Genomic DNA, 13155 nt, shown 5'->3' on the forward strand with positions numbered 1-13155 from the left:
ATCCCCCAACCCCCATTATCAAAAATAAACCTTAATTAGAAAAGTGAGGGGTGTCAACCCCGCCCCATGGGAACAATGTTTTCTGTGGGGGAGGGCATAGATGGCGTCTCCAGAGGGCTGTCCCAAACTCTGGGGGGTGTTCACAACTCTAGGATATGACACCACCAGGGTGCCATGAAGGTGTCCCAAGCTTTGGGGTGTGACACAGGGATGTCCCCAATTTTGGTGGTGTGACATTGTCATGTGGTGTTCCCACTTCCCCGGGAAGTCCTCCAGGTGGTCACGGTGTCCCCAGGTTCAGCTCAATGTCCCCAGGGTTCTTTTTGTGCCCTCTGCATGACGGTGACACCCGGCGCCAGCTGCCAGGAGTGACGCCCAACGGTGATGACACCGCATCACGGCTGTGACACACTGGTGTCACACAGTCCCCTCTGGTGGTGGCACAGAGTTCACCACCGTGCATGTCCCCGTCCTCATGGCAGACGATGGTGACAGCACCAGAGGACTCTGGTGTCACCGGGTCCTGCAGTAGGCAGGTCTGGAGGGGTGACAAAGAACAGTGAGAGGCTCAGTGACAGCACGGTGACAACATGGTGCCGCCTGTGCCTGCCCCCATGTGATGGTCAGAGTACAGGGAATGGTGTCACCCGATAGATGGTGGCACACAAGTGATGGTGACACCAGATGACGGTAACAACAGTGACAGCCAGGGATGGGGACGCTGCGTCACGGCTGTTCCACATCGAGGTCACCCTGTGTCACGGCGTCACCTGAAGACAGTGACATTCAGTGACACCCAATGGCATCCAGTGAAGGTGGCACCCAACAATGGTGACACCACCGACCCCATGTCACACCTGCACCAGACCCCACGTGTCCCCCGACTGTCCCCTGCCCCCCTCCCTGTACCCCTCCTCGTCACCTCTTCAATGAGGATGGCACCGTGCTGAAGTTGTGCCACCATGGCAGGGGGGACAGCATGGGACAGTCATGGACAGCCAGGGTGACAGCGTCCAGGAGCTGTAGGACGCTGATGGGGCTCTCAAGGTACGTTGGTACGGCCCCAGGTTCCACGGTTACGGTGACGGTGAGAACTTTGGGGACAAGTGGTTGTCCGGTGTCACCCGGTGGCCCTGGGGGGATTGTTTCCGTGGGGCTTTGCACAGGGATTGGTGGGAACCATCCATTTCTGAAAGGAAGTGGCAAAAAATATACAAGAAAAGTGACATAGTATTGATTTTAATGGAAACAGACATTATTGGGGGCGATCCCACGGGGACAAAGAAGAGCGAGAATGTCTCACTATGTGAGGTTGTCCTCAAAATCCTCATTGGAGACCTCTGGAGGACTCCAGGAACGCCTGGGGACCCCAAGACACCCATGGGACATCTCCAGACCCTTCCAGAAGACAATAGGACCCTCTGAACCCACTTCAGGACCCCCCCACATTCCACAGGATCATTCTGGGACATCTGCAGACCCTTCTGGATGAATCCAAGGACCCCCTGGATCAATTTGAAAACCCCCTGCACCCTCCAAGTCCTCTCTGGGACATCCCCAGAGATGTCTCTGATGACGGGATGACTCCAGGACCACTCAGACCCACATGAGAACTCTCTGGACCCTACCAGACTCTACTGGGACATCTCCAAATCATCCCAGTGGCTCCTCGGAGCTCCTGGACCCATCCTGGGAGCTTCCAGATCCTTCCAGAGACCCCCAGGACCATTCTCGCGAGCCCCTGGACACCCCAGGATCCCTCTGGGACATCTCCAGATCCTTCTGTATGAATCCAAGGACACCTTGGATCCACCTGGGGACCAACTGGATGCCCAAAACCCCTCTACAACATCTCCAGATTCTTCTGCATGCCTCCAGGGGTATATAGGGGGGGGCTCGTGGGGAATCTATGGGCGGAAAGGTGTGAGTGGGGCTTCTGTGAGGTGGAAAGAGGGTCTGGAGGTGGAGAAAGGTTGGAAGGGGAAACTGAGGGATTGTGGAGGGCTTCTGTGGCGTGGAAAGGGGCTCTGAGGATGGAGAGAGGGGGTTGTGAGGGGGAAAAGAGCAGAACGAGGCTTCTGTGAGTGAAAAGGGGGCCTGGGGATGGAGGGGTACATTGTGGAGGGGAACTTGAGGGGTGGAAAGGGGGCTTCTGTAGGGCAGAAAGGGGGGTCTGGGAGTGGACGGGGGGTTGTGTGGGGGAAAAAAGGGGTGAGTTGGGTCTCTGCTGGGAGGAAAAGGGGTCTAGGAATGGAGAAGGGGTGGCAGAGGAAATCTGGAGGGTTGTGGGGGGCTTCTATGGGGTGGAAGGGGAGTCTGGGGGACACCTTAGGGAAGTATTGGGGGGGAGAAGAGGAGAGTGGGATGTCTATGGGGTGGAAAAAGAGTCTGGGGGGAAACTTAGTGGCTTGTGTGGGGGAAAGGGGTGAACAGAGTTTCTACAAGGCAGGAAGAGCATCTCGGGGTGGAGGGAGGGGTGGGAGGGAAGAGCCAGGGGTTGTGCGAGGCTTCTATGGGGTCTGGCTGAGGGGAATTGGAGGTCAAAATGAGGGAACTGACTCCAGGGGTCAGGGAGGAGCGCACAGGGGGGTACAGGGACCTCTAGGGGTCAGAAAAAAGGGGCCAGGAGGTGGGAGGAGAAGGGAGGACACGGGACCCTGGGGGTCAAATAGAGGGGAATGGGGGGTGGTAGGAGACTCTGGGGATCAGAATGGGGGAATTGGAGTGGGGGCACTCGGGGGGAGGAGAGGGGGTTCGGGGGTCAGATAGAGGAGACTGGGAAAGGGGGGGACTCTAGGGGACAGAATGGGGAGAGCGGTGGGGGGGTGGGGGGACACCAGGGATCAGAATGGGGGAGGCACAGAGGGGAGGGGTGGAAGAGGACTATGGCGATCAGAACGGGGGGACTGGAAGGGAGGGAGACCGGGGGAAGGGTGTAACCCCGGGGGGCACACAGAGGGACTGGGGGGTGCGGGCGATCAGCGGCAGGGGGAGAGGGGGGGAGGGCAGCGGAAGACACGGGGTGGGGGAGGCGGCGAGACGCAGGGCAGCCGCCCCCGCCGAGGGAAGCCCCGAGCACCACGGAGACCCCGCGGGGCCGAGGCAGAGCGGCACGCGGCCCCCCCGCCGCCTTCACCCCGGCCCCCGCCCCGGCGCCCCCCGAACACCCACCTGTAGGAGCCGAGGCGGCGCCCGGAGCCCCGAGGCGCCCCGCACCGCTTCCGCACGGCCGCCTCCTCGGGTCGCGGCGTGATGACGTCACTCGGCGGGGACGGCGCGGCGCCGTAGCGACGGACCGGCGCTGAGGCGCTGAGGCGCCGTCGCCGTGGCGACGCCGTCGAACGGCACGGCTCCTGCGGGAGCCGCGCTGAGTCGTGCGGCGTCTCCGGCTTCCCCAGAATCGCTTTCTCCAGGCCGATTCCGGGCTGCTGGCGCTTCTTGAAAGCCGAGCGCGCATCTCTGCCCGGTTTTCTCACGGCTCCTGCGGCGGCATCTCTGGCCACTTTCTCCTCCAAGGAAGAACCGAGCGGTGGCCCGGCCGGGCTCGGTGCGTGGGATGTGAGAAGGGCACAGCCCGGAGCAGGACCTGAAGAACGAGCTCAGCTCACCGCTGGCACGTGTTCTGTAGTCCCCCGGGTCCTGCAGAGCTGCACTGGACTCGCTGAGCAGCACGGCGTGGTGCGGGGATGTAAGAGAACACAGGTGCTCGGTAGACTTGCTGGGGCAGGGAGCTCTCACTGATGCTAAACTCACTGAAACGAAGTGACTCGTTCAGGACACGTGCCTGAAACAAATGCTGGTTCTCTAGGCAGAGCTGCCGGACAGACCTGTCAGCACTGGGAATTAAGCACGGCAGTGAGATGAGGCCAGTGATGCGTTCATGTAAGAGCAAGAGGTGCTTTGGAATGCCTTTATGGCTGCACAGCTCCTCGGGAAGCAGTTACACCTGCCGGCTCAATAAGAGCTGTCCCATAGATGCTGTACAGCTGTGGAGCCTTTGCCCACCTGCACTGCATCTTTTAGATGCATCATTGAGAGGAATTGAACCAGCAAGGCTTCAGGGCTGAGCTCTAAGAATGGAAACTCCCTCAACTTTTGAAAGAGACTGGGTTTCTAAGGTCTTAAGACCCGGAGCTGGCAGGGCACACCCCTCTTGTGCCTTTCTCCCGACTGGTTTTTGGGAGACAGCAAATGGACACCCCTACAAGAAGTCTCAGGGTGTTTCCTTTTGACACTCTTATTATGGAAGTAAGAATACATTCCTGGCTCCATTTTGCTCTTGTGTCAGAAGGCAGAGATTTAAGCTACCTAAAGTCACTTTTCCACAAACGTTCCCACAGAAAGAAGCATCCAACATCTCTCTGTAGCTACGGAGACCCTGACTTCTCAACTCTTTCCAGGTATGTTTTACTGTCTCTTTCCAAATTTAGAAACGGCAGCTGTGCAGAAAAACATGCCACAGATCCTGAAGTGTGGGCCAGCGGGGAGTTTTACCCCGTCTCCTCCCTGATGTCAATCTGAAGTGATCTCGTTTAGTCCTCAGTATAACAAACGCATCCTGTGACCGTGCTTGAAGACAGTCTCCCTTGAGCATTTTAGCTGAGCTTGGTTAGCGCTCTTAAAACCAGCTGTGCAAGTGCTGCTTTCCTCCCCACTGTGAGGGATTGCTGTCAGGAGCCAACCAGTTATGCCAGGCACATCCAGCAAGGAGCTGCTGTGGCACGATGGGCGCGTGGAGCGGCTGTCTTCCAACCTGTCCTCTGCAGCAGTTAGCATTCTGCGGGTTACTCTTCCCCAGTTTGCAGAACAAATATCAGAAGTTGATGCTCTTTTGTGAAAATGTGGGTTGAAAAAAAGGCAGTGTGACATTCCTGACTGCAGGTGAACAGCAGCACAGATGCTGCCAGCCCCGCTGTAAAAGCTGGACTTGTTAATGAAGCAGCTTATCCATCTGTGTTGGGCAGTGGTATCAGGGCATTGCTCTTCAGATCTTTGTTTTCCATCTGAGGATTTTGTCCCAGCAGGGTTTGTGCCTCAGGATTTTGGGCAGGAGAAGGGCTGGCAGCAGCCCAGGGCAGGACGTGGGTCCCCTGGGGACAGCAGCCACAGCCCCTGCCCCATCTGCACAGTGACCCTGGGCCATCCCTAGGACACCTTGAGACCCTCCTCCTCTGCACAGTCCCACAAAGCACGAGGGAAGGTCTGGGGTGGCACTGGTCCCCCTGGAATGGGGCAGGGATGGTGCCCTCCATCCCATCCATCCCCAGTGCTCAGGGCTCCAGAGATCCCCAGGGTCCCTCAGTGTCCCTGCACCAGTGCCACTCTTATCGTAACAGACTTCTTCCTTATGTCCAGTCTAAAGGAGAAGAGGAAAGGTTGTCAGGGGGTTTCCCCAGTGAGAAGTACAGTTTCAGAAAGGGACGTGTACAGAGAACCCAGAGGAATAGCAAGGCAAGCCTAACAATGACTGCTACAAAACCAATGGTACAAAGAGAGAATTCACTGCCAGAAATATCTCACAGTCCAGTGATAAAGATTCACAGCTGCAAGGTTGTCTTCTAATTAAAAACAGTAATTACAATCTGGATTTTTGAGCTAACTGTTATAATAAATATTAGTAGGTGGGGATTGCTAAATGGTGCTGCAGTCTCCTACTCGTAACATCCTTGCTGCTTCATTCTGGGTGCCGTCACTGAGCAGCATCTAATGGAAGTTCTTCCCTGCTCAGCTGGCTGCCTTAGTTGGAGCCCTGATGGCAATGACGTGGTGATGGCAGGCTTAGTTTTGCTGTTTTCTCCTCGTCAGAATACTCCGACTTTTGAAGGAAGCAGCTTCTTGTTTCCTGCCTTCCTGCCTTCCTCCCTTCCTCCCTTTTAATTTTAATTCATTTGGAATATCTATATTCCATATAGATGTTTTGAATATCATTATTTGTAGTGCTGAAAACTTTTTTAGAAAACAGTCATACTCAGTTAAAAAGGTATAATAAGGATGTTAAAGAAAGAACCCTCTGATGTGTTGACCAGGGATGAACATAAAAACAGCTCCCAGTTAATGTATAGGCAGCTGATGTGACTGCCTCTGTCCTCAGCAGCTTGCTCAAAGGAACCCCACAAAGCATTTCAGCGCTGGGCTGCTGAGGGAAGCTGTCGGAACAGGAGCACTGTGTCCTCTTGCAGAGGACCGGGATGCTTTTACAGCTGACGGCTGCTTTGGTTGTGGCCACAGCTCCTGAGGAGTGCAGCAGTGCTGAGAGCTGAAATGGGGGAATGTTGCACCTCCTGGAGGATGCTGAGAAATCAGTGGCCTAGGGCAGGTGCTGGAGAGGAGCTGCAGGGTGCTATCGTGGCAGCTGGGCGCTGCTGGTAGCACAACGGACTGTGCCTCTGCTAAGGCGACTGCAGTCACAGAGCGAGCAGTGACAGCAGGCATACGAGGCTTGCAGCACTGCCTTCCTCCCGTCTCTCTCCACGTTCAGATTCTCGGCCCAGCCCACAAAGCAAAATGAAGTAGAGGAGGCAGGAAATGTGCTCATAGTTCTTGCTTGGTTCCTATTGCAGAGCAAATGATTGCCTGCTGTCCGGTAAAGCTCACGCAGAAGCACTGATGCTTTTGCATAATGCACTGCCACCCTTGTCCCCTGCCCGAGCCGGGACGTAGGGCACCCGCAGCCTCTGGGCAGCCTGGGCCAGGGCCTCGCTGCCTCTGGGGGAGGGATTTCTCTACACATCAACCTCAGTTTCCACTCTTGGAGTTCAAAGCCATTCCCACACGACAGTGGCTGTCTGCCAATGCCAAGTGGCACACAAGGTCTGCTCGTGGGTCAGGTAGTGACATGACAACAGCGTGGACAATTGTGATGGTACTTTCTATTTATTGGTACAGCACAGCCTAGAAAGCCCCAGTTGATGCCAGCTGTGGTTCTCTGGCTGTCAGATGATGTCCCCAAACCCACACACGGGGTGCTCCCAGCTCCTGACTGATGGTGGAGAAGTGGGAGGGCAGAAGTGATGCTGGGGGGGGAAGGGGCGGGAGTCAGGGGGCTGCTGTGCCTGTCATACTTCCCCCAGACAGTTTTTTTTACAGGTGTTACATGATCCCCCTGAGGGGGCCGCTCCCACCTCTTGATGGATGGTGGAGAGGAGTGTGAGGGCAGAGGTGGTGTTGGGGGGGCTGGGGGCTGCAGGGCCTGATATGCTTCCCCCTGGCATTCTGGGTGGTTTTCTGGGTGTTGGGCAATGCCCCCAAACTGACAACCTAGGGGGGCCGCTCCCACCTCCTGAAGGATGGTGGAGGGGAGTGGGAGGGTGGTGATGATGCCCAGGGGGATGGGGGGCTGCTGGGCCAGTTGGCTTTCCCAAGGCAGCGGTTGTCTGTCGGTTGGACAATGTCCCCAGGTCTACACACTGCTGGGCTCGCTTCCATCCCCTGATGGATGCTGGAGGGGAGAGCGAAGGCAGAGGTGGTGCTGGGGGCTGCCAGGCCTCTCAGGCTTCCCTGAGGATGTGGCTGCCCCCAGGCTGACACCCTGAGGGACCACTCCCGACCCCCGAAGGATGGTGGTGGGGGATGGGGGGTGGTCTTGATGCCCAGGGCGGCTGGGGGGCTGCTGGGCCTGTTGCTCATCCGCCAGGGTGCCGTTGTTTGGGTGCCGGCCGATGAGCACAAGCTTCCAAGCCAAGCGGGTTCCTCCCGTCCCCTAAAAGATGGCGGTGGGGGGTGGGGGGTGGTGTTGATGCCCCCCGGGCTGCAGAGCCTGGGCTGGTGGGCTGTGGGGCCCGTGACGGGGGCAGCTGAGCCCGGCTGCTGTCAGGTCTGGCAGGGGCCGCCCTGGTGGTGCCATCCGGCTGGTGGGCAGGTGGTCACCGCCGTTGGCATCATGTCCATCTGCCAGGCCCCTTGAGGAGAGCAGGACGAGGGCAAACTGTGGCCGCAGACATCGTGCTGGGCTCCATCAGCTGCAGCGAGGCGCCTGTGGAGAGAGGAACGTGCTGAGGGCCCCTGCTCTCCTTCCTCAATGGCAAAGAGCCGCCCTCAGCTCTCAGCCTGTCTCAGGCCCAGCACTAAGAACGGGCTGCAGGAACGGCCGTGCCAATTCAAACATCTGATAGCGTAAATCTCAGACCACGTTAGCCAACAACTAACCGGCCTCTGTGCTGCTGGAACTACAAGTGCCTCCTGGCTCACAGCAGCCCTACAGTAAAGAGTTGGGCAGGATGGGGGTGGGGGTGAACAACAACTCACTGGTTTCTCTGCCTCCATCGCCGGATAAGCAGACAGCATGTTAGCATGGCTGCCAGCATGGAAACCAGGAAAGCTGCAGTCAGTGCCAGGCAGTACTTCAGTAAAACTTGATCTTCTGTGGCGTTTGCACGTCCTTCATCTTCCACACCTGGAGGAACAATGTGCTCACTGCTGTGTCTTGTGCCCTACTGGCAGTCTCACGAGAGGTCTGACATGGCCAAAAATGTTGTCTTTCACTTTGTTGGCCTCCAGGAACATGTGAAAATCCTTGGGCTGCAATGCTTCCCTGATTCCAGCGAAGCAAAGGGAACTCCCTAAGGCACTGCACATCAAGGCAGCGCCTTAGGGAACCTCTTTTTGGCCTCTCAGCTTTGTTTACACTCTGGCTCTGCCACGGTCCAGACCTTCCTGGGCCATGGATTTGCTCCTTCTTCTCCATCGTGCTCTAAGACTCCTTTTGCACTTGCCCACCATTGCCTCCTGAGGCTGGGTAGTTGTCTGACTAAACAAATCTCACTAGAGCAGGAGAGCGTGTGGATCTGTTTAATCAGGGTATAGACAGAAATACACTCACCACGTGCTGCCTTCTTCATGATTTTCATTAGTAAATGGGACAGTCTCTTGGAATATTTTCCATCTTCCCATGCCACTTTCCATCCCCCAGGACCTTAACAGAAAGCATTAAGATAAATCTTAGAGAAACAAAGTATTGAACTGAGCGGTCTTTTCGGTGAAGTCAACAAAGACAACAGCCACCCTGGGATGCCTGTGGGGCTCCAGCACAGGAAGCAGCCGAGAATTTGGCACAGCCTTCCCTGGAGGCAATTCTGCACCCAAAGCATGAGGAGAACTTCCCACCACACACTGCAATCTACACAACTGCACAAGGGCATCACTGAAGAGCAGATGGTGCCAGGGGATCATGTGAGGACAGGGTACGCACATGCAGCTGTGCATTCTCACTCACGCTTGCAGACATGCCCGGCTGACATTAGGACTGTGAGCTGGCATCTCTCAAAGGAAGCAAAAACTCATGGCATACCAATACGAGTTGCTGGGGCTTCTGTCCTTGAGCTCGGCTGGGAAGCTGGAGACCATTCGACTCCACCCGCACCTGTACACAAACACAGAGCAGCTCCTGTCAGACATGGCCAGGTACTTGTTTAGACTGCAATGCCAGCTCCACAGCACTCTTCTCTGCCTGCTACACAGCAGCATCTGGCAAATAGCTGCTGGGTGCCTGCAGCAGCACCGTGCCAGTCCAAGAAGGAACCGTGTGCGGAACTGTCTGCAGAAGGGAAGGGGCTGGAAGGGGAAGGGAAGATCCCTTTCCTTTGGGATAGCCCCACAGGAGGCTTATGGAGCAGATTATGCTGAGCCTTTGGCAAGACACTGCTTATAGGCGCAGCTGTAATGAGAAACATTCCCATTGTGTGTTGTGATCTCTCTCTTCCTTAGGGACCTGCAGTGACTGGAAGGGGCTCAGCTGATGACGTGGCACTCAGACTTGGGTTGAAAGTTGCCAAGCTGGAGAGGTGGGCAGTTGGCTGGCACCCAGGCTTCTCGTGCAGGAGAAATCACCGGGCAGTGAAAAGCTGAACCCTTCCTGAACTACCACAACCACATATGAGCAGAGAGCGTGAGATGAAGGCTGGTGACTTACCTCTGGCATCCAGCCCAGGCTCAGGAACAGGACTCTGCTTTGGTAATTCACCAAGAGGACCTGCAGGCACAGATGTGATCAGACACAGGTGAGGAGAGCTTCCACTGCACCTTGGGGCCTGGGGTTTTTTTCTGCAGTGACCTGCGAGGACTGGCTGCAGGTCAGGGAATGACATGGCCCAAACAGCAAACGTATAGGTTCTCTCCTCCAAAGAGTGGCAAGGGCTGCCTTCCCACAGATATGTGACAACTCTCCAAATAAAGAAATACTCAGGACTGATCTGTGTACAGCCTTTGAGGCACAAAGAGACTTGAAAGACCCTTGGAGGTTCCTGAGTACCCAAATAAACTATGACGGCACTAACTTTTCTGCCTTCAAGGAAGCAGACACTCACAACTTACCTCTGGGTTTCCCCTGAGACACAAAAGCAGCCTTCATCCCATTGTCCGGATATGGAGCACCATCATCTAGAATCAAGAACAGAAGAGGGATGTTCCCATGGCATGTTGTGATCTCCTCCCTTAGTGGTGGGGGAGGGCTCAGCTAATGGGATGGCAGACTCAGGCCGTGACTGCCAAAGCTACAGGGTGATCTGGAGCCTGGCACTGGGCAGCTTTCCGAAGCTCTCCAGGCCACGTGCAACACCCCTCCGGGACTGTGTGGACGAGCACACCAAGAAAAGACACCTAGAGCAAACTGGGCTCCAGCCGGGGGTCTCTGCTGGGAACCAGGATTCATCTATGGGGAGCACCAGGAAGCCGGAGCAGAAATGCTCCCGCTTTTCCCAGCACACATCTTCTGAGCTCCCCCTAGGTCAGCCCCGGCCAAAGAGCGTGCTCAGCCAGCAGCAGAGCCACGGCCCGGCACGGCTGGAGCCAGCCCTGCAGAGCACTGCTTCCTCACGCCCTCGCCTGGCTCCTGCGCTGCTGCCCGTCCCCCCCATCCCAACACCCCCACAGAAGGCAGCCCCAGGGCAGCGCGGCACACGGGGACAAGAGCCCGGAGCTCTCGCCCTCGCCGCCACTCGGTTGTGGCCCTGTCTCTGCCCACCCACCTGCTGCTGGCGCTCGCCACGGAGCGGCACAAGTCTCCTGGGAACACGTGGCCGTCAGGAGGAGGAGGAGAGCAAGGCGGGCGGGGGCCGTGGCCCCCCACACTCGTGCCATGCTGCCACCACCACCGCTGCAGCCACAGCGAGTGCTGCTGGGCGGCACAGAACGCCTGGGGCACACGCTGAGCATTGTGAGCTCATGGCACCAGGCGGGGCGTTGTGACCCCACGTCCCCACGATGACATCTGTTCCGCCACCAGGGCCAGCTTCCCCCTGGGCTTGCTGTGTGCGCTGTCGTGCTGGGGGAGGATTCCCAGGCATCTAGAGCAGCAGGAGACCACTGATGTCACATGGACAGCACGGAAGTGTGGAATGGCTCGGCTGGGAAGCGACATTAAAGAGACAGAGACGCTGTCAAAGGAGAAAGAAAATCACTTCAGTGTTGTTTTTACTGCTTTGTGCAAATCTAGAGATTCACTTTTCTCTTTTAATGCCAAAACAGAAGCCGGTTCTTCAGTGACATTTCTCCTTCAACCCTCCCACCCCATCCACTCTCCCCTCCCATCACCCCTACCTCTCTCATTTTCTCCTTCCTCTCCTCTCCCCTCTCCTCCCCCCCTTCGCTTCCCCTCCCCTCCCCTTCCCCCTCTTTTCTCCCTTTCCCCTCCCCTTCCCCCTTGCCTTATGCCAAACTTACCTCTCCTGCTCTTCTGATTCTCTTGCCTTGCTTTCCTTTGCAATGCTATGCATTGCTCTCTCCATATTTATTGCCAGCCATTCTTTTCTTAGCTCATATTCTTTACTTTTTACTTGGCTTTTTTCTTCTATTCTCTTTGCCTTTCTTCTCTTTTCTTCTTTTAGTCCTTTTTTCTCTTTTCATATATTATTTTCTCTCTCTTCTTTTATTTTCTCTTTTTTCTCTTTTTATTTTTTTCTTTTTCATTTTTCTTTTTTCTCTTTTCTAACATTAAATACTTTTTTCTCTTTTTTCTTTTCTCTTCTTTTATCTTTCTTAATTTTTTTTTGCTTTTTTTTCATTTTTTCTGTTTTCTCTTCTTTTTATCTTTCTTTCTTATTTTTATTATATATTCTTTTTTCTTTTCTCTATTTTGTCTCTTTCCTTTTTCTTTTTTCTATTTTTCATCTTTTTTTTCTTTTCTCTTTTTTCTTTTTTCTTTTTCTCTTTTTTTCCTCTTTTTCTCATTTCCTTTAATCTTTTTTTCTTTTTTTTTCCCTCTTGTTTTTCTCATTTTTTCCTCATTTTTTTTCTCATTTTTCTTTCTCTCTTATTTTTTCTGATTTTAATCATACGTTTTCCTTTAACCCTCCCCTCAAACCCCCCCTCCCCTCCTCTGCTCCCATCCCCTACCCTCCCCATCCCCCTACTCTCCTTTTCTCCCTTACCCTCACCTCCCTTACCCCTCCCCTTCTCCCTTCCTTAGCCTACCATTACCTCGCCTGCCCTTCACTTACCTTCTCCTCACTTCCTTCTTATTCATGCTCTTGGCTTTTCCTGCTACTCAAGCCAAATCTCAACACTTGCCTGCTCCGCTTGCTGCTCTGACAAGTGCCTCTCAGCTCTGCTCGCAACTTAACGCCTACTGCCTGCCCTTCTCTATTCCCTTCTCGTGCCCTTCAGGCTTCTGCTCCCCTTGCTGAGCAAGCCCATGCCTGGTAGCTCCCCTTCAACCTCCTCCGCCCTTTGCCTTTCTCCACACAGATGCTTGCTTCTGGCCAGCACTCCTGCCCAATGCCTAGCCCACAGCCCGCATCTCTTGGGGAGACAGCAAGGTGGCCTGGAGCTACCCACACCTCCTCCCGGGCACGGCTTCTCAGCTTTGCTTCAAGCCCACAAAAAACCCCAAGGAGCTCCTCTTACCTTTGGGCTCAGCTTCTTCTCCTGCCGTGCAGCTCCTGTGCCAGGCCGGGGCTCAGCTCTTCCCACACTCCTCCATTCCTGCCGGGTTGCATTTTTTCATTCTTTGTCTTGCTTTCCTTTGCTCTGCTACGGTTAGCTTTCCTACCTGCTTTCTCTACATTTACACGCATTACTTTTTACTTCTTATTCTCTTTTTTCCTCTTTTCTATTTTCCTCACAGTCCTCCCTGTTTCTTTTTTGTTGCTTGTTTGTTTCTTGGTTGGTTTTTCTGTTTTAATCTTTTTATCTTTTCTTACTTGTTTTTTTTTTTTTTTTTTT

At 54.9% G+C, this 13155-nt stretch overlaps 1 protein-coding gene across 2 annotated transcripts; it reads right to left on the minus strand.

Annotated features, from left to right (window-relative positions):
* Positions 1–4392: 4392 nt before the first annotated feature.
* LOC149914783 (uncharacterized) lies at positions 4393–13134 on the minus strand. 2 transcript variants are annotated; one of them, XM_090125775.1, is made up of 8 exons: positions 12838–13134; positions 10962–11369; positions 10309–10374; positions 9908–9967; positions 9287–9358; positions 8819–8911; positions 8245–8392; positions 4393–7972 (listed from the first exon to the last, which is right to left on the minus strand). In XM_090125775.1, exons 2-8 carry the CDS (start codon positions 11146–11148, stop codon positions 7810–7812), a joined length of 789 nt encoding a protein of 262 aa, XP_089981901.1. In that variant the 5' UTR covers positions 11149–11369; positions 12838–13134; the 3' UTR covers positions 4393–7809. The 2 variants fall into 2 exon arrangements, with proteins under 2 accessions (XP_089981901.1, XP_089981902.1); XM_090125776.1 differs by lacking the exon at positions 12838–13134 and adding an exon at positions 11656–12829.
* Between the last annotated feature and the right edge of the window lie 21 nt (positions 13135–13155).

This window comes from Phasianus colchicus, chromosome 27, assembly GCF_987193195.1.
Source record: "Phasianus colchicus chromosome 27, bPhaCol1.hap1.1, whole genome shotgun sequence".
Classification (NCBI taxonomy): Eukaryota; Metazoa; Chordata; class Aves; order Galliformes; family Phasianidae; genus Phasianus; species Phasianus colchicus.